Consider the following 20,848-nt stretch of genomic DNA (forward strand, 5'->3'; position numbering starts at 1 on the left):
ATCATATTTATTATAATTTTGGATTGATATTTATCGACTTCTTATATTAACAGTACATAAAAAAAATTAATTACATTCCTTTTTATTCTAAAAATTAATTTCTAAATTATAAAATTATTCTGAAAATTAATTTCCAAAATATAGGAGGTGGTAAAAAAAAAAAAGCTAAAACTAATTGTAGTTTATTACAGATTTGAACGCACCGCTTGTTTAACACCCAGAAGCAAATGATTTAGTGGTAAAAATAATTCTCCTGAAGAAAGCAATATTAGATGTCATGACAATTTTTATTTTTATAGTATTTTGAATTTGTGGGGACGATAAAATCACCTGCAAAGTTATCTTATTTTTTTCCTCAATATATCATTTTGTGTTTTGGTCAAATGGTAATCGTGACGAGTTACAAATAGTATAAACGAGGATAATTAGGTCCACATATTTCACAGCTTGAGTCTTACATTTAATGAATTGAATAATGACAACTTTATGTGAGTGCATGGCATCTATTATGCGCAGCCATGCCACATCCGTTGAAATTGAAATATAATGGGGACAAAGCTTGGAAGTTGGAACCCTAGATTGAGATATTCTGCAGTTATGTTTTCAATTGCACAAATCCTAACCTTTCAAAAGATTTGTTATTTTAATTAAAAAAAATTGACAGTTATTTTAATTAAATTGAAACATGAAATTTCCTTTTGAAAATTAATCGCAGTTGAATTTAAAACTGCACCTCCAATGAGCCTGTTTGAATAACGAATTAGGAGTTTTTCTATTAGATTTTTTTTTGGTTAGAAAAGTTTTTAAAAACTTTTTTAACTTTGTATTCAAACAGGTCTAATATATAGTTGAATCACTCAATGAAAAGACGTTAAGTTAAAAAGAGAAAATCAACTGGAGAAGTGAACACTAAGATTATGATGAAATTCCTAAAGAAATCCATATATCGTACCTTAATTATAATTTTATATTATGATTGATTAAAATATGTAATTTAATTATTTATAGGATTTAGCTCATGAATTATAAATTCTTTGATATTGTTTTCAATTCCCATGAATATATTTTTCTTTTAATTATTATGGTTCAATCACGATACAACTGCAAATAAACCAGTAAAATGTAAGCAAGTAGTTTCACTTATTCCATTACCAGTCCAAATTTCTAAAACAGGCCAAAAATCATTTTAGTCATCAATTGTTTACATAATACAGCATACATCCAAGTTGGCAAAGAAAAATACAATTTCTGGTAACATAGGCCACTAGTTACAGCCCAATTGCAAGACCCTAATCTTTTAGAACTTCAGCGTGGGCGTTACTACATAACAAACTCTGTTCTTGGAGAACTATATTGATGGTAAATCAACAACTAATGAACTAACAGTGGATTCACTGTTTTGCACACTCAGTGTGCATAATCATTGGTGGCAGAAGAAATCAAAAGGTGTCCGTGGTGTGGAATAAGCCATGGAAAGTATCTTAGAAGCTATCAATGTATTTGCAGCCTCAGTTTGATGAATTCCATCCCAACTCACATACCGAGCCCCTTCATCACAAACCTGATAACCAGGTTGACCACATGTCACCCTTACGTCAAAATTGTAAGGAGGCCCTCCATAGCCGCAACATACCATCAACGGATTCGAGAAACCTAATCAATAATGCATTCACAAACATCATCAAAATTATGATAATAATAAGAGTAATCCAATAACTTGAACCATTTGCAAGTTAACCCCATTGAGGAATGCTTGCTCACCAGTAGCAACACATTCCTTCAAATATACCTTCCAGTATTGGTTAAAATTTATTAGAAATTACAAAATTATAAGTGTGACATGTTAAATAAGAAGTGAGACCTACAAAATTTTGTGATATCTAACAAATTTCAGCCAATAACAAATGTGTTCAAACTGTGCAGATATATATAGTCATCTAAATGTGCCAATTATGTCATCATAATATATGGAGTGAAAGTAGGAAAACTTGATTCAGTTTAGCAACATAAGAGTGAGTCAAATAATAATGGATACTTAAATGAGAAGAAAGTGGTTGCTTGGATTTACCATATTTCGCGGCATTTGTGATGAGGTCATACTTAATGGTATAAATATCAACATAGACTAAAGTAGCATCTTTCAGTTCAGATCTTAGTTTCTGAGTTGAATGAAGCAGCTCTTCATTAAACAATCTTGCTGCAGAGTTATAACTAGAAAGACATCCCAATGAATCTAGATCCTTCTTCTGAGCCAGTGCGAGTATTTTTGGAAGACAGCCCAACGGCCCAGTATTGTGAACCCAAAACTTCCTGGCACCATCATTATATAAATTCTGCATACAGATAGAGAAGGCAAACATCACACTCTAAGAAGGAGAAATAAAAATAAAAAAATAAACTCAGAAAAATAATAAGATCAATGTACATCATCCACCCAAGATCTTGTTGCAGCTTATTGTAATAAAGGGCAAATTAGTAGTTACGTAGAAATGTCTTCTCACTCTTATCTATAATCTATTGAGTTCTGATAAAGAATTTTAACGCTCACAATATAAACACTACGAAACATTTGCCAATGCAGAGAATGCACTCAATTAAAGGGAAATGAATTAGAAGAAAAGGGAGAGATTATCTGGACATAAAGGATAGGCAAGAACGTTAGGATCACTTTTATGGTTACACTCAGCCCCTTCTACCAACCTAAATCAACAATCATCAATACTAAACAAAGAAAATTAGTCAGATTCGTTGATAGTGAGCGAGTTTACTAAAACATTTTGAAGAACGCTGGACTGACCTTAACAGCATTCTCAATTTCAGTTATAACTGCTGGGATTTTCTTGATGACTTGCGCATATGACAGATTTTTGGCAAATGAATCAGCAAGGTCATTTTGTCCAATATCAATCAAGTAGAGTGCATCACGGAAGCCTTCATCATTGATCAAATTTCTTGCACCTACGCAAGTTTACAGTGCAATCAGATCATTCTTAAGTACAAATTCATAAATGAATATGAATTTTTTCCCAGTTAAAGAAATACTATTCAATGGTTTTACTAGCATTACAACAATGTAATAATACCTCAACTCAACTCAAATTGATGTATACGGATAAGACTTTCTTTGAACAAGAAAAGTCTAATTTTAGAACAGAGAAAAATATGACACTAAGTGTCAAAAAATCAGTGTTGACATACATGCCATTGTCAAATACTTAACACAAGGGACACAAAGACTGTTGAGAAAAGTTATTTCTAAGTTAAGTAAATAAAATAGCAGAGGAAATGTACCTGCGGTAACAAGTTCAAGGGAGCGAGCTTTGAAACGCCGGAACTGCATGACCTGTATATTGAGGGAGAAAGGAACATATTTTGGGAGAGTAGAGGACCCCACCACTGCAAAGTTTGCTCCATTTGTGAATGAGGTTCCAGACAAGGCGTCCAAGTATGGTACCAACAAACTTGCATTCAAACTCAGGCCTGCAAATGTATTTTGAATAAGAGAATGCTAGAGATATCATGACCGGTACCTTTCAAATTTGAATAAGGACTTTCTTATCCATAACTTGTACATAGATTTGTTCGATAATAATAATAAGAAAACTGTATCAGAGATCAAATCTGACGGTGGAAGAAGCAGGTCCGCGAGCGATAACCACCACCAACCTCGTAATCGCACGTCGTCACTAGCCAGAGGTGCGGCATTTGGCCCTCGATCTCCGTGACCCGTGGCTGCTCGATGTCGAATTGGTCGGAATCGGAGGGAAGGGAGGACAGGGTGCAGGAGGGGAGATGGAAGGTTCCGAGGTTGGAATCTATGGCGTTAGATGAAGAAAGAGAGGAATGGGAAAATAGAAGAATACGACTAAATTAAAGAAAGTGTAAATTTTTACACTCGTTATAGTAAATTAATTGTTTTTAAATTTTAAAATTAACAAAATACTAAAATTTTTAACACAGAGAAAAAAATAAACGATACATTTGAAAAACTAAGAACATGTAATGTAATGAAATTTTAAAGTCGAAAAAAAGAATTATGAAAAAGCGAAGAAGGGAACTTAGACAGACAGAGTAGGTCGATGAGGAGGCGACCATCGGACAAGCGGCCAGTGGATCTGTGAAAGAAATTGCGGCCATTGGGAGGATTTATAGGGAAACCGAGTCCGGAGGCGAGTCCACCCGTGTCCGAGTTGGAATCGCCGAAGACGAACAGCACTGGAGCCTTATCGCAGCCAGCCAAGGCTATTTCTGTAAAACAAGAGAGAAGCAGCAGCAGCAGTGACACTGAGATTGCACCGCCACAACCCATCATACTGTCACTTTCTTGTGTCGGTTAGGCCTTCAACTTATATACACGCCCCTATCCTACGCTCTGCTCTGCTCAGCTCAGTTCAGCTACACGCTCATCATCATAATCATTTCAACTAATTACACCATAATTAATTTTGTTCATTTTTTATTTTGATTTATTAGGAATATTTTCATGAATTAATTATTTAATTTTTAATAAAAAAGTATTTTAAAAACGTAAATATATTAGTGGCCTAGTTTAGTTAAGTTTTCCTTTTCTTTAAAACCAAAATTTCGTCCAATTAGATTCTATATAAAAAAATAGTTTTTGACTATTATTTAATAAAAATTTCTTTTATTAACTTTTTAGTTTTAAAAAATAGGCATTTTATAAAATTAGATCACACTATCTGTGTATAATATGATAAATTGGTCTGGATATCAGTTTGATTATAGATCTAATTTTAAAAAATTCAACACAACAAGACAAAAAACTTAAAAGGAATCCTTACAACTTGTTTGTTTACGATCTATTCTTAAAAAATATTTTCTGATTTTAAAAATAAGAAAAAAAATTCTGGGATAAATGGATGAGAACTTAAGTTCGATCCTCATCACTGTTATTATTAAAAAAAAAATTATTAAAGTAGGTATGAAATCTTTATTTGTATTTTATTGTCCTATGAAAAAGAAATTATATAAGAGGATTCCCCCAACCGCAATTCAATATATCAATATCTATCCTTTTATGGGTCACTTTTTTTAATAGTTAAAATTATAAATTTGGTCTCCCATTTTATTTTTAATTTCAGATTTTATTTTCCAGTAAAATTTGTCACGAATCTTGTTCTCATATTTAATCAAACCAGACAATGTTGGTTCTCTACCACAATTAGACGTTAACTGTTATAGAGCAATGTTGACGAACACGTGTCACGTTCGTATTAAATCATTACTGTCACGTATCATTTTTTGATTGGATGTCAACTCCATGAAAAATGAATTGTTTTCATTAACCAATCAGAACATGACACGTGACAATCATCATCAACATGACACGTGACCGTCAACATTCTTTTATAACAATTAACGTCCAATTATGGGTTGGGAGACCAACATTACGTGATTTAATTAAATACGAGGATAAAATTTGTGAATAATTTTATCGGGGAACAAAATCCAAAATTAAAAATAAAATGGGAGACTAAAAATATAATTTTGTTTTTTTAATAAAAATAAGTGATATTTTATTTTCACTTACCACTTTTCACTATTATTCATTTTCTTTTGTGTGTCTCATAGGAAACACGGAGGATGGAAATATACATGAAGAAAAAAAAGATAGAAATAGATATATAAAAACAACTATCTTTTTGTTTCAGATGAAAAATATTCAGGAGGAAAGTTTTTATTTTTATTTTTGAGACCCACAAGAAAATTCTTATCCCTAAATTGGTATGAAATGGAGTGAAAAATATTTTTTTTATATGTTTTTTTGTTTATTTTCTTAAAATACGAAATATTTATCATACTGTAACATATAAAATTAAAATAAAATAATATATATTTTATGTTAGGAAAACAAATAATAGAGCAAAATGTTTTATTGTTTTCATTAAATTTAAATTTTATTATTGGCAATCAACCATTCATTCCAAGTAACCTTGTTTTGTTCATATTAAAGTAACCTTTATCTTCTTTTTCCCATTTTTGGTTGGGGATACTAAAGCCCAAAAGAAAAAAGAAAAAAAAAAAGAAGGTAAAAAGTGACTCATGAGGCATATTCACAGTCTGACTATAAAGGTCCTAATTGACCTGAGTTTGCTAACCAGTTATCATAACCCTCCCCCATTGGCTTATTTTAAAGATGTGTAAGCTAGAACTATATTACCCAATTTTTATCCTTATCTAAAACAAGCTAGATCTCTCCCAATAGGGTTGAAGCAATGGTAGAAAGAAGGACAAGTCCTCTTAACCAAAAGGAGTAACTTTAACTTGGTAGTCTCGCTAGTTCAACAATTACTACCTTCCGAATGTTAGTTACGTTCAGATTCATGTCATCTGTGATATTTTATGAGTTTGGGAGTTGGGACGAAATAATTTATTAAGATTTCATTATATATGTATTAAGTTTTTGAACCCCTTCTAACTATGACTCTGTGATCATGGAGAATATATAGTAGCTATATATGGATTAATTTTGGAAAAGTTTAATTGATTGTAATGCATATCGTCACACTTTAAAAATCAATTTTATTTTGGAAACATGTTTGGATAATTTTTCTCGTCTTGCCTATTAGCAAGCTATCAATCACAAATCAAATATCAGCACATTAGAAACACTTATTTCAAACGAAAGGTTTATGACTTCGCTGTTATTTATTATTTTTCCAAACTTTCATAGTAAAATTTCAAATTCTTAAATATTACTACTGGTTTTATTTTTTTATTTTTATCAAAACTTTTTTATTTCCAATATTAACTATTCATATTTTGAAATTATTATTTTTAATTTTTTGGATTTAATTTTTTCTTCTTATTAAATCTAAACTTAATTATATTTTATGTAACAAAAGTGAATTAAAGCCATTTATATTTTCTACACCAATTAAAATAAATTGATGTAATACATGTGTAGAATACAATAACTAATGACTGAAGTTGTTTGAATAAATACTGTGACATATATGATTTTTAATAATATTTTTTTATCTAACACTTCATAAAATGTTATTAATTTTTTTTCATAACAAACATTTAAAAAATGTTGTCAAATATAAATAAATGCTACTAATATATTTTTACAATAGTCTATTGTAACAACCCTAAATATCATTACATGAAACACTAAGATGTTAACACACAAAAATTATTTTTAATCCCTTTAAAAATCTTAAATTAGTTTAATTAATGAAAATGCAAATATTTTTTTTTCATACATACAAGTATGTCATATAAACATCATCCAAAAAAAGTCCCCAAAGTCATAAAACATATAAGTGCATATACTTCAAGGAACTACATCATCAAAACATCACGAACAAATCTCCAAACAAAATTCAATTAGGATCCCATTCATGGAATAAATACAATATAAATCTATGAAGATATATAAATCCTAAGTTTATCTCCAATAAGACAAAACATAAATAAATGACGAAGGGTTGGATCTTGCTCTTAAGTTCATCACCAAGTCCACATCAATTATGAAAGACATGATTCTTAGAGGCTACATCATAATCTACTCCTGTATCAAGTGACACGATCATCACAGTTCAACAAAAAACGCAAGGATAAACTCATTTTGAAAGAAAACATATAAAAGAAATATAAGATCAATACGTTAAAAGTGATATAAAAATCCCTCACTTTTCCAACGGTCATGTACTACTACAACTCTTCAAGTAACACATCATTCTCAAGTCACACAATCATCAGTGCACATGTTTAACTATCATGTCACGTCATGTTGACACCTTACTCCCAGAAGATTTCACCTTTTGAGTGATTAATCCAAGTGCATTCCTTAACATAGTCACACTTTCTATTCTCTAATCTAATCATTTGGGGAGACTTGAATTAATCATGTGGAAGAAGTATGGTTTTATAAAAAATGGAGGAAGTATGATTTCTAAGGAAACAAAAAATGAACTCAAATAGAGGAAGAAAGGAAGATTTTCTCACCTAAGATTAGTCAACAATCACTAAAGGGAGGAGAAATACGCTCTCTTTATGCACAACAATACTAAAGTTCAAAGTTTACTTATGGTGGTTTCTTGGAGAAGAGAAAAATATGAAAAGAATTGTGTTGAGAGAGAGAGTTTGAGCATAAATGAGGGTTTTAGGGAGATATAGGGTTTGTGGAAAGATTTTTTCTTTCTACACCTATGTATTTGCTAAACTCACATCTCTTTCACTAATCATCACAAATCCATCTTTCTCTAGGTCCTAACTCACCATAAACTCACTAAACACATACAAATATAAGCAAAGCATCATCACATCAATCATTAATTAGTTATAGGCATTCAAATATAAATTTAATTACTCTTACAATTTAATTAAATCACTTGAACAAAAAAATTAAAAAAAAAACACAACTTACATTTATCAAATGGTATCTATAGCCCACTAAAGGTGACATATATAGTATTGAAACTTTTTCATTTATAAATAGTTATAAGGAAAAAATGAAATAAATTTCTCACATAAATTAAATTCAGCTAGTATAAATTAAAATTAATTAGTTTTTGAAGAAGCTAAAATTAGCTTATGAGATGTATCAGAGAATTATTTTAATTTTCTTCTTATTTTTTTCTCTTGTATGATTGGAGAAATTTATCCAAAGATAACCTAACTTATTTATATTAAAATCCATTGGGTTTGTTTGCTAGTGGATTTTTGAGTATTTTATACGAAATTTATTGTCCTTATTTTAAAAAAAGGAAAACTTAATTATACATTGATTAAAATTCAATGAAAATAATCAAAATGCTATTGAATAAATAAAAATTATCCCTACAATCTCTACATTTAAAAAGGGATTTTCATGTCCAAAAAAATAATGCTTATATTAGTAATATTTTGCTCTTTATCATCTCTTGTACTCTACCTATACGTGTTGATTTTGTTTCTCGTTATCATTATAGTTTGGCTGCATTACTTTTCCTGAAATAAAGCCCGACACTTGTTTGGATCCTAAGCTGAAGTATACCCTTAGCCTTACCTTACGTATGAATTAATTAAGTCCTCGGATTATGCCGTAATAAATGAATATGTGCCACATATACAGATCTAAAATAAGCATTTTGCAGTATTAAACTGCATATATCACTACATATTAATTAATAACTGGGTTTTGCTAAGCAGTACAAGTATTGATGATTTCATTATTAAGCAGTACATTTAAAATTTTATTAAAACGCGGTTAATTATTTAAAAAAGCAGTAGTAATCATTAAATTCATTTCTCGTTTTTTAATTGATAAAGATTTTTTCATTAGAAAACTTTCTATTTTTTCTTTATATATATATATACTTCGTGTTCCAACACTAGTTAACATTCTCTTTTGATATTTTTTTTTCTCTCCTTTCACCACGTATATGTATTAGTGACAAATTGGACGCGACGAGAAAAAATAGATGATGACTCTTACCCATATATATAGAAAAGTTTGAAATCTAGATGGTTAAAGCAAATGTCTATATATATTGTATTAAGACAGCATTATAAAAAACGTTTATTCAAAATTAGAAACAAACTTCTCGTGAGGGTAAGTGAAGGTGAATATGATAATATAGGAATGGAGTAAAATCTAGAAAAACCTTGCATTTTGAAAGTTTGCCTAGTTTAACTTCAAAGCCATCTCTCCTAATAGGCCCTTAGATTTGGCAATATGAATAAAAGAGATCTGCACAGTCATAACTGTAGCCTGGAAAAATTTACTTCACTTACATTTCCCAAGGCAAAGGAGTTAAATGATATCATAAATTGTAACAAACTTGACCCTTAAAAATTAAAGGTACCTGAAAGTGAAACTTCCCCAGTCTCTCTATAGCTGTTTTTATTTTGAAAATGCTGCTTAATTCAAGGAAGAGAGAAGGCATATGCAATGTGTTGCAACGTGGAACAAGCCTGGGGGTAGGGTGTGACTTGTGAGAATGAATGGTCCTACAACGAGAAGTGTGATGGGTCCCTTGATTTTATTGCTTTTGTTGACATGCACATGACTGGAATCAACTAGTTATTATAAGTTACCTTCGTCACTCTAATGAATATTGAAAGCTACCAAACCCCGCACAAAAGCCTAAAGTGCAGCAAGAAATCGATGGAAACCCCGTTTCTTTTGTGTAATAAAAAAATAACAATAAACATTGAATTGCAGCTTGTCACCGTTACTTTAATTTGTCTGTTACTTCACGAAAGTTGTACACGGCTCCTCTTTATATAAACACGTATAGTATTGTCTCTCATGCATTTCATAATTCAAATACAAAACTCTCTCTAAAGTTCAAAGGCAGAGGAGTGAAATTAAGAGAGAATTAATATTATGGGTGCCGGTCTCGTTGCGTTCCTCTTAATGGTTCTTGTACAATTGGTCTATGCAGTGATGAACATTACTTCAAAGCTTGCAATAGAATCTGGCATGAGCCCTCTTGTCCTTGTTGCTTATCGACAACTCTTTGCAACTGTGTCCATTGCTCCCTTTGCTTATTGGCTTGAATGGTAATTATATATATACTTCCCTTACTGATTTTGTTTTATTTCATATATATACACAATGCATGCATGAAAGGGTTTGATCAACTTTGAAGCACTTATAATATTCTCACATTGAGTGTCACCGTCGATATCCCTTTTGTTTTGGTTGATTCATATGTGTTATTTATCTATCTATATATGTTTCTTGTATCCAAAAAATGGAGTAGAGAGACACTCAAAAGAAAAATGCTACATGTTCTGATGATTAAGTAGCGGACTTTCCATTTATTTCACAAAAATAATCATTAGAAAAACAGTAAGGCAAATTTAGCATCCTTCCTAACTAGAAAAAGAAAGAAGTTGTTTTTCTACATGATTAGCGTCGTCGGACTATATCATACTCAAAGGTTTTCAAACGGTTAATGAAACTGGAAAATAAACATTCATGCGTGAGGCTTTTCTTGCCTAGCTACAAAGGAAGAACATGCATGAAGAGAAGGAGAGAAGAACACAAAAAAAGTTAGCAACAAGGCACCAACCATGCATTAGTCGCAGTTAATGGGGGTAATTAAGCTCCTATAGCTTGATTAAAACGCATGTTATGCATGAACTCTTTGTCTTGTTCTCATTTGTGTAGAGTGTAGAGACCAATAAACGATGACGACGCTAACGTTATGCATGTAGGACGCGTTATGAGTCTGTGGGCATGTTACGTGCCAGCAACTTTCTATTCTTAAGACCAAGTAGTGCAACACGTTGCACGGAGTTTCTTAAAAGGATATAGAGTCATAGATTTGCAGTAGCGCATGACTTGAATATGGCAGTTTCATTTATGGCTTGTCTCGTACTTCTTCGAAAAATAATCTCGGTGGAAATTGCCAGGTTCTTGTTGAGGCAGGCATTAACTTTATTTATGAAATACACAACAAAAGAGTAGAGAGAGTGAATAGAGACAAGACAAAGAACAAAACTACCCTGATCAGTAAATGCATCATGCATGAATGAATTTGTAATCCTTTATTAGGTTTTGATAAGTCAACTTCATTTTTTTTTATCTCTCCTTTCCTCTCAGGAATACGCTTCCCAGGATCACAAAACGTCTTATGCTTCAGATATTATTTTCGTCCCTGACAGGGTAAGCTTTTGGTCTTTTTATATCCTTTTATGCTCAAGTTGTAATATCTTTTATTTGTTTATTTATTTATTTTGATTATCACACCAGATTCTACTCTCTTTTTTTTGTGAAATAATTCAAAAAGAAAAACCATAAAGCCATCGATAACTGAATAGCCAATTAGTTTGAAAAAGAAGTTAACCCGAAGCAACTTCAAAATGCAGAAGTATACAGATAATAATTTGTTCCGCATGCAGACTTCTTTAATCTACTAAGACCATACAGAAGTGGAATAAGATGAAAATTATTCATGTGAAATGGGGGATTGGAAATTCAGTTATTTATACTTTAAATTTTTAAAATTATTTATTCAAGTCACTGAAAGAAAATATTGATAAAATCTCTTATAGATATATAATATAGTGAAGATCATGGACTATATATCTCGTTTTCATGAGCATATTGGCATTTTAATGACACACCTCAGCTTGAATATGCAGAGTTACAGGAAATCAGATGCTTTATTTTGTGGGGCTGAAATATTCATCCGCTACAATTGCATGTGCACTGACCAATTTGCTCCCAGCTTTCACTTTTATCCTTGCAGTTCTCTTCAGGTTGGTAGCAAACAGATTGAACCTATAATTTATTTCCACACTAGGCCTTCCAAATGGCCAAAAATTAAAGAAAGTTGGTATTTGATGTTTTAATTTTTTATGGTTAATTAGACAAGAGAATTTGGGAATCAAGAAGAGGGCTGGGCTAGCAAAGGTATTCGGGACAATATTGTGTGTGAGCGGAGCCTTGCTTTTGTCATTTTACCATGGAAAAACCATTGGTTTAGGCCAATCAAGTATTCACTGGAGATATGCTGAGAAAATGGAAGGAACTAGCTCTTCTGGCAAAGGAAACATGTTTCTAGGCCCTTTAGTCGTAATTCTTAGCACCCTTGTTTGGGCAGCATGGTTCATAATTCAAGTAAGCATCAATGTTTTGTTTTCCCTTTATATATTAGAACTTAGAGAATCATTAAGTTTTGTTTCCTCTTTTCAGAAAGACATAAGCAAGACTTTTTCAGCTCCTTACACGAGCACTGGCTTAATGTGTTTCATGGCAAGCTTTCAATGCATCATCATTGCCGTGTGTGTCGACCACACTGCCTCAGCTTGGTCACTCCACAATGCTATGAGACTTTCCTCTGCTCTTTATGCGGTAGGTACATTAATTCATTATGCAAGCTTCTACATATGAACATTAATTACCTACTACTATTTTTAATTAACCTCGTCAAAGAATTAATTAATAATTTCTTTTAACAAATAGTAACTATATGCTAATGTTGGTTCCAGGGAATATTTTGCACTGGATTAGCGTATTGCCTCATGTCGTGGACCATTGAGAGAAAAGGTCCTCTTTATGTCTCTGTATTTACCCCTTTGCAGCTTGTCCTCACTGCCATTTTAAGCTGGGCTTTACTTCGTGAGAAATTATACGTTGGAACGTAAGAAATCACGTGCATTTTATTTACTTATAACTTATCTATAACTAGTAAATAAACTATACATGTTGTCTTTTACAATAAATATATATATATATATATAAAATTAAATTTGAGTCATACATATTTTGATTTGGTTTATATATAGTGCCGTAGGGTCTCTCTTGATAGTTTTGGGTCTCTATTCTGTTCTTTGGGGAAAGAGTGAAGAGGTGAACAAGGAAGACGGTATTGAAGATGCATTTAAAGAAGCAGTCAAGGATCCGAAAAATGACATGGAATTGCAATCATATGTGTCATCCAATGTTAATAATCGTTGTGCTATTGCATGAAGAAGGACGAGGCAGAGTGAGATTCGTCGCAAGATGCTAGTAGCTAAGGATTGACAAGTTTCGGTTATTTGACTTTTTTTTTTTTTTTTTTTTTTTGCTCCTACTAGTAAATTTGAATTTTGAATTTTGATATGTGTGTAATCTTGTGTCACATTTGATAGTGGTCCACAACTCTTTGCAGTTGCATTGCAGACATATATTATTATTTATATATTAACCCGGAATCAGTTATCCCTTTAATATGTGTCAGAAATGTTAAACTATGATTTTAGTCCGAATCTTACAGTAGGGTACTTTTCAAAATTTCCATTTCTTTAATACGATTCGATATAAGATTATGGAACTAGCTATAATATTGATACAAATGGTGTTTACTAGAATTTAAATATAACGTTTTATATATATATATATATATATATATATATATATATATATATATATATATATAATACGCTTTTTATTAATATTGATACAAATGGCATTTACTAGAATTTAAGTATAACGCTTTTCCTTACACCACACCTCTCACTTTCCAACATGCTCTGTTCTAAAACCAGAAGAGAAGATCTGATTCTTGTGTTAGATCACTACTTCCAGATTCACCATTATCAATAACGGGGAGACTCCAAAATCTGTTATCAAAGTCTGAGTTTACTCTTGCCCACACCTCAACCTTTTTATATAGCTAGATAGAATCACTCAAAGTTGACACTTACCCTTCAATAAAATGATTAAAAAGTGTGACTTTTGATGATACTCTTTTTTTTTTGCAATAAGTTGACACTTACCCTTCCAAGGAAATATTGCACTTGCATACTTAAAGCTATATGATACACTAGAGATTTGTTTTATTCCAACATTGTTTACCGCATTGTCACTGTCATGTTTCTTTGTAGTCAGGTAGCAAAAGACATAATATACAAACTACATATGATAATTGATGTTTGGACATCCATCTATATATGGTGAGGATGTGCAAATCACGTGCCTTATTGAAAATTTAAACTTTCATTTTTAAAAAACAAATTGTTATCGTTGAAAATTTAAACTTGCCTAGCAGAGTTTCATACCTGAATTCCATTTTATATACATGTTTTGAAAATATACAAAAAAATTTACTCTTTAAATTATTAAAATAATCCAAGGAAACACAATTTTAGAAAAAATATATATTTTTGGTTCCTATACTTTTTGGCAAACGTGGTCAAGGATTCTATATTTCTATTTTTATATGTATAAACTTCGTCATCAAATTTTATTAAAAAAATGTGGATTTCTCTCCTCTTTAAGAATCATAATTTTTTTTTTATAGTAAGAGGGACAAAATCTGTATTTTTTAAAAGTTTGAGTACCAAATTCATCAATATGAAAAATAAAGGTATCTTGATCACATTTAACTAAAAGTATAGAAGTAAAAACATATTTTTTTAATTTTTTAGGAGTTAAAGTATGTTACTATAAGGGCATGAATACTTTAAACCTCTTGCATCACTTGGTCTTTCAGGTATATTTCTCATATCATATTTAATCTCTCCTATGATCAAATCTTGCTTGTGAAACTGATTTGGATTCCATGCATTCACACATTTAATAATTTGGAAACTTCAGATGAAAATAGGATAATTCATGATTTATTTCAGTAAATCAATGTTAAAGAGCACATTTAAAATTTGAGTGGTCCAATCTTCATTCAATGATTACAAATATAGATTAAATGAATGCGTGCATGCAATTTGACTACACTGTATAAATAGTATTATGCTATCCTCTCTGCTCTACATTAAACGTATTGTTGTATATCAGTTTTATGTTAGTGACAAATGAACTTGATCTTTGTCCGCTAAACTCTGCCTTGCCGTTCCTTCTCTTTTTTCATTATTAAACCTCATTTAATTTGGTTGCTTTTATTTAAAAATCCATCGGTAACATTTAATTTTTAGCAATATTTTTTATGAAAAATAAAAAGAGCAAAGTAAACATGCCTTAAAATTTCATTTAATAAAATTAAAGATATATATATATATATATATATATCCACAACTCTTGATCAATGAAAACAAATTAAGTAAAGGACTCATATAATTAAATCTTAATAATAATCAAAAGCTGTAAGACGTCACATGTGACTTTGTATACAAAAAGGTCATCCAAATTAAAACTATAGACGTGGTTCGTTCATAAGACCCAAAAACGAAAAAAAAAACAAAAACAAATAACAATACATATATACTTTGTCGTTAATTAGACTTTAATTTGTAGCTGTGAATCATATTAGGCAGCAGAAGGTGCTGGCACAAACTGAAAACCCCCAGCATCCAATAGTACTGATGTGAAACGTTCCACATTGACAGAGTTGTTATTGTAGTCCAGTGTCTCATCTTCATATATGTCCCACCACTTCTTCATAAGCATCTTGATATCTTCCCTATCCATGTTCTCTTCCTTCCCAGTGAACCTCCAAGGCTTAGACCCCTATAGTGTGTAACACAAATGAAACATCAATCATTAACATTACCAACTAAAAATCAAACAAAAAAGTTTAATTAATGAATCTATTGTGAGATGAACACTTACAGCAGCACAGTAATGAACCACTTGAACTTGATCAAGTTCAACATTCTCAGGGTGACGCCACAACATGGCCAGCACAAGGTTGTACACGTTCGGTATTGGCTTGTACTTGTCCTTGAAGTACATGTTCAGAAAGTCCTATATCGACACGTACATGAAAACAAATTCACAATTACACTTCGAAACTCACATATTCTAATTTATTTTTGGTTAAATATATAATTTTGTTGTTATGTATATGTATTACAAATTCTCAATTTAATTAGTCTTTGTATATCTTTTTTCTTTTCTTTTTATAGGCAATTTAGTTTCTGTATATAAAAAAAAAGTGTATTAAATCGATCACTTTATACATACAAACGTTATCAGAGGATAATCCCCTTATATATCCTTATACAATATACATGTATAGTATATTTTTAATTTGATTCCTACATGTATAACACGCAATTTTAATCCAATTCTTACTAATAAAAACTAAATTAAGAATACATAAGGAGGTTAACCGTGCTAAGGACCAAACTTATAACATTTACACATAAGACCAATTTAATAATGCGACACATGGTGCTGGACTAATGAAATTAAATGTGTAGCTTTATATTTTTTTTTTCATGTGAAGCATGCTATTAATTGAGCAAATATATACCTGCTCAGCAAAGGACGTGGGCTTGATGACTTGGACAGTTTGGAGAAGATGACGGTAGGTGTTGAGATTAGGCTCATAAACAAACATGCCAGCATTGAAATATAGAGGAGGTTTGGTACCAAAGTGAGAGGGCCATTGAACCTTATCAGGGCACTGTTGGCAGTACCCAATCTGGAACTGAGGGGTGTGGCTCCAAGTCTTCTCGCAGAAACAATCCATCACCGCATAGAAATAATTATTAGGAAGATCAAACAAGTGGTCAATGTTTCCAAAAACTTGGATGTCGCCGTCTAGGTATATCATCTTCTGGTACTCCACGAACTGCAAATAATTTCATTCACAATATAGATCAAACTAAACTATGTCAGAATTAAAAAAAAAAACTCGGATCAGATGATTTTGTTTTCAATAACGAAACTAATAAACTATTATTTATTGATAAAAAAATAATTTTGTTTTCACTACACCCTACTTTTTGGTAAATTCCAAAAATTTATTTTTGAAAAATAGTATTTCTAAAAAAAATACAAAACATGAAAGACTGCAAGAGAAAATAAAAGGGTGCAAATAAAGATAATTTTTTTTGCTAAATTTATTTGATTGTTGCATAAATAAACTTGCTTTAATAATTTATTAGGAGCTTGTAGATTTTTTTTAAAACTTTACTGAAACTAATATTTTTTAAAACGTTAATTTCTAATTTTTATTTTTATCTTTAATATATTTATTCATTTTTCTTATTATCTTTTTAAAATAAATTATGATATTATTTTTTCATCATTTTATATTTTTTAGTTATTTTAATACCGAATATTTTTAATTTAATAAATTAATTTTTAAGTTTTCAGCTTCTAACTAATTTTTTTAATTTTCAAGTAAATTTTTAACTAATTTTATCTTAAAAACAGTTCGGGACTTTAACTTTTAGGTACAAAAATTATATTGAGCTATAAACGTGTACTACACTTGTTTAAGTACAAAAATGGTATTCCATCAAATTCAGAGGGCAAATAAAATATCGGTTTCTTCCTCATTTTGTTCCTGCAATCATTTTTTTTTTTTGTCTTCATAGTTTAAAATAACATATTTTTTCCCTATAATTATAATTTTTTTCAACACTTGAAAGCGAGGACAAAAAAAATCTTATAATTATAGGGAATATTGAAATGTTTTAAACTATAGAAAAAAAAAAAGCTTTGTAACTCTAAGGATTTAATGACTAATTAAATAAAAAAAATATAAATGATTATTGAAAGGGTGGAGAGGGCATCACAAAACGGTTTCCACTGTACCAGACAACACAAGGCAATAGAAAAGGTGACAGAATCTCCCAAACTCCTCCAAATTAAACGACCAATGCATACTACGTGTAACCCACGCAACCATAAAAAACCAAACCCACTTTGTAAAATTACAAACTTGATTTACGGTAAATTTATTAAAATCGTGATACTAATATTAATTTTCAACCGTTAAAACTGTATAAAATCTTCTATACTGATACGTGTACTAAACTAAAAAACCAATTGACAGAAAAGGTTAAGATATATATATATATATATATATATATATATATATATATATATATATATATATATATATATATATACCTCCCAAATACGTAGCTTGGAGTAATTGATGACATAATAGGCCATGGCGAACTGGGTCTGGTTCTTAGGAGGGTACACAGGTTCAATCTCCCTGACAATGCAACCTTGGGATTTGAGAATCGCACGATGTTCTTCAGGAACATCTGGTAACACAGCAACCACCAAAGGGTACATGCTTTTGGCCTTTCTCAGTCCTTTGGCCAAACCCACAACACCCTTTACATAATCACCGTTTCCAGCAAGAAAAGTCACAAAGGCACGCCCACTACTTCCTCCATGAGCTTTGGGTAATTGCTCAGTGGTGGCATTGGCAACAACGGTGGTGATGTTAGGTGCCATGATATTGAAAAGGGAAATATATAGAAAGAAAAGGTTTCGATGAGGGAATAAGAAATGGTTTGGTTTAGTAATTAAGCAAAAATCACTGAAGAGGTTGGTTGTTATGAATTGTAGTGTGTGAGAAATGGTGACTTATATAGACTTTTTGGCCTCATGGAGTTGGAGGCTGTTTCTTTCTGCTAGTGTAGTTTGATCCAACGGTTAGAGAGATGCTCTCTGGATCCTACGGTGCCAAACCGTTTTCATTGAATAATCAAGCTTTTGCTTAATTAATTTATATTATCATTTTAGTCCAACTTTTAACGTTTTCTACCTATATATTCAATGTTGGAGTTAGTTCGATCTCAAGCACAGTAACGAAATCTTTCTATTATAAAATATAATATACTTCATATCACTATATTCTAAAAATCCATATGCTCAAGATAGCGCGAACACAACAATAATAGAGCGAATATCCTCGTATATGGCAATTCAACCGTACCACGATTATTCTGATTCATTTTTATGACTTAATTAAACTTTTCAGTGTATGAAAATGCCTTTTCTTATTGCAAATACGTTTAAATGGACAGAATGAAATCAATAAATTTTCTGATTTTAAGCTTTTCTTTGAAAGCAAACGATCAAAGATTGTATCAAAATACTCTGAAATTTGATTATCTATAGACCGCTAGTTAATTTGATTTACAAACAAAATATATAAATTTAGAAGCTAATATTTTAAGAAAAACTAAAACTTATTAAAATAAATTTATTTAAAAAAATTAAAAATTAATTGAAATATCTTGCCAACATAATATTAATATTTATAATTATTTGATTTCTGTTAAGAAGAAATTGCAAATAATATATTGTGTTCTTTCTGCGCTATTGACGTAAAAATGTTATTAATTTTACTCTTAACGTAAAAATATGATTTGACTGATCACGTATTTAATATTTAGTGTGAAAATAAACATGCATTGGGTTATGTTTGACTTGATAATTAATTATGAGTTTGATAAAAGTTTTTTTTTTATGATTTGTTTCAATAAGTTTCTCTGAAAGTATTTTTAGGAGAAAAATATAAGAATAAAATAAATGAATTTCTACATAAATTAAGATGAGTTCTTCATTAATCAATTATTAATTAATCAATTATTAACTAATTTGTAGATATCTTTTCATATTTTAGAAAAACTATGTGAGAGTTTCTACAAATTAGTTAATGATTAACTAAATATATAACACATTTTAGTTGATGGAAAAAAATCATTTTTCTTATTTTTTTCTCTTAGAAATGCTTTTAGAAAAATAATGCATCAAAGTAAGCTCTCAGTTGTTTCTAACATTATTTAAAATATTACTTGAAATAAAAACATTAACTTCTAATTTTTTATATTTTCTTTCTATTTCTATACTTAATATATTTATCTACTTTCTTGATTAGCCCTTTAAATAAATTATAATTTTTTTATTTTTTTATCATTTTATATTTTTCAACTGCTTTAACAGTTAATCTTATAAAATATTTTTAATTTAATAAATTAATTTTTCAACTATTAACTATCAACTCACTTTTCAGTTAAATTTTTAACTAATTTTATCAAACATATCTTTAATAAGTTAAATTTTCTATTTTTAGCAATTAATTTTTAACTTGTAATTAATTTTTTAGTTAATTTTACCTAAAAATAACTTTGTGATATGAGAAATATTTACCTTGATGGTATTTACATGTTTTTTTAAAATATTTTTTCATCTTTTTAAATATCATATTTTCTTAAATTTAAACCATGTAATTTGGTGTCATTCATATTTTTATTTTATTTTATCATTAAGTGGCGTGTTTGTTTACCTTTTAATCTTGTTAATTGTGACGAAATTTACTTCAATACTTTTAAATATTATGATTCTTTTTTATTTTACTACATATTTTCAAGAGCTACCTGAAAGTGAGACGTGAGTTACTAGATGATATAAATTATTGAAAAATACAGAGACCATTATAGCTTAAATAAGACAAATCCTACTTTGATGTAAACAAAAAAAAAAAAAAAAGACATTTCCTACATTTAATTTATTATTATTAGGTTTCACTTTCTTTTATTTTCTTGATATTTTTTCACTATGACGTCGACTGGGAATGCGAACAATATGAAAATTGTTAGCGTGTTGCTATATTATCTATCAACGAATTTTAAAACTATCTAGCTAGCAAGCAAAACTTATAAAATGTCGGTGGTAAACTAAAGAAATTGA

General features: G+C 30.2%; 3 protein-coding genes across 5 annotated transcripts; 1 reads left to right on the top strand and 2 right to left on the bottom strand.

Annotated features, from left to right (window-relative positions):
* Window positions 1-1,161: 1,161 nt before the first annotated feature.
* On the bottom strand, window positions 1,162-4,432 carry LOC100790553 (GDSL esterase/lipase At1g09390). Of its 2 annotated transcripts, XM_014773982.3 has the most exons (6): window positions 4,069-4,405; window positions 3,667-3,732; window positions 3,292-3,480; window positions 2,798-2,958; window positions 2,069-2,333; window positions 1,162-1,653 (listed from the first exon to the last, which is right to left on the bottom strand). In XM_014773982.3, the coding sequence occupies exons 1-6, from the start codon at window positions 4,310-4,312 to the stop codon at window positions 1,421-1,423; spliced, it is 1,158 nt and encodes a 385-aa protein (XP_014629468.1). In that variant the 5' UTR covers window positions 4,313-4,405; the 3' UTR covers window positions 1,162-1,420. The 2 variants fall into 2 exon arrangements, with proteins under 2 accessions (XP_014629468.1, XP_003521655.1); XM_003521607.5 differs by lacking the exon at window positions 3,667-3,732 and having other exon boundaries at window positions 4,069-4,432.
* A 5,666-nt stretch (window positions 4,433-10,098) lies between these two features.
* On the top strand, window positions 10,099-13,675 carry LOC100811613 (WAT1-related protein At1g09380). Of its 2 annotated transcripts, none has more exons than XM_003520739.5 (7): window positions 10,099-10,515; window positions 11,564-11,626; window positions 12,106-12,222; window positions 12,334-12,583; window positions 12,659-12,817; window positions 12,955-13,106; window positions 13,252-13,675. In XM_003520739.5, exons 1-7 carry the CDS (start codon window positions 10,340-10,342, stop codon window positions 13,433-13,435), a joined length of 1,101 nt encoding a protein of 366 aa, XP_003520787.1. In that variant the 5' UTR covers window positions 10,099-10,339; the 3' UTR covers window positions 13,436-13,675. The 2 variants fall into 2 exon arrangements, with proteins under 2 accessions (XP_003520787.1, XP_025983728.1); XM_026127943.2 differs by lacking the exon at window positions 10,099-10,515 and adding an exon at window positions 11,320-11,473.
* Window positions 13,676-15,496: 1,821 nt separating this feature from the next.
* LOC100792129 (galactinol synthase 2) lies at window positions 15,497-18,716 on the bottom strand. The gene is made up of 4 exons (NM_001356376.1): window positions 18,266-18,716; window positions 16,656-16,976; window positions 16,010-16,144; window positions 15,497-15,907 (listed from the first exon to the last, which is right to left on the bottom strand). Exons 1-4 carry the CDS (start codon window positions 18,602-18,604, stop codon window positions 15,707-15,709), a joined length of 996 nt encoding a protein of 331 aa, NP_001343305.1. The 5' UTR covers window positions 18,605-18,716; the 3' UTR covers window positions 15,497-15,706.
* Between the last annotated feature and the right edge of the window lie 2,132 nt (window positions 18,717-20,848).

This window comes from Glycine max, chromosome 3 (assembly GCF_000004515.6).
Source record: "Glycine max cultivar Williams 82 chromosome 3, Glycine_max_v4.0, whole genome shotgun sequence".
Lineage (NCBI taxonomy): Eukaryota > Viridiplantae > Streptophyta > Magnoliopsida > Fabales > Fabaceae > Glycine > Glycine max.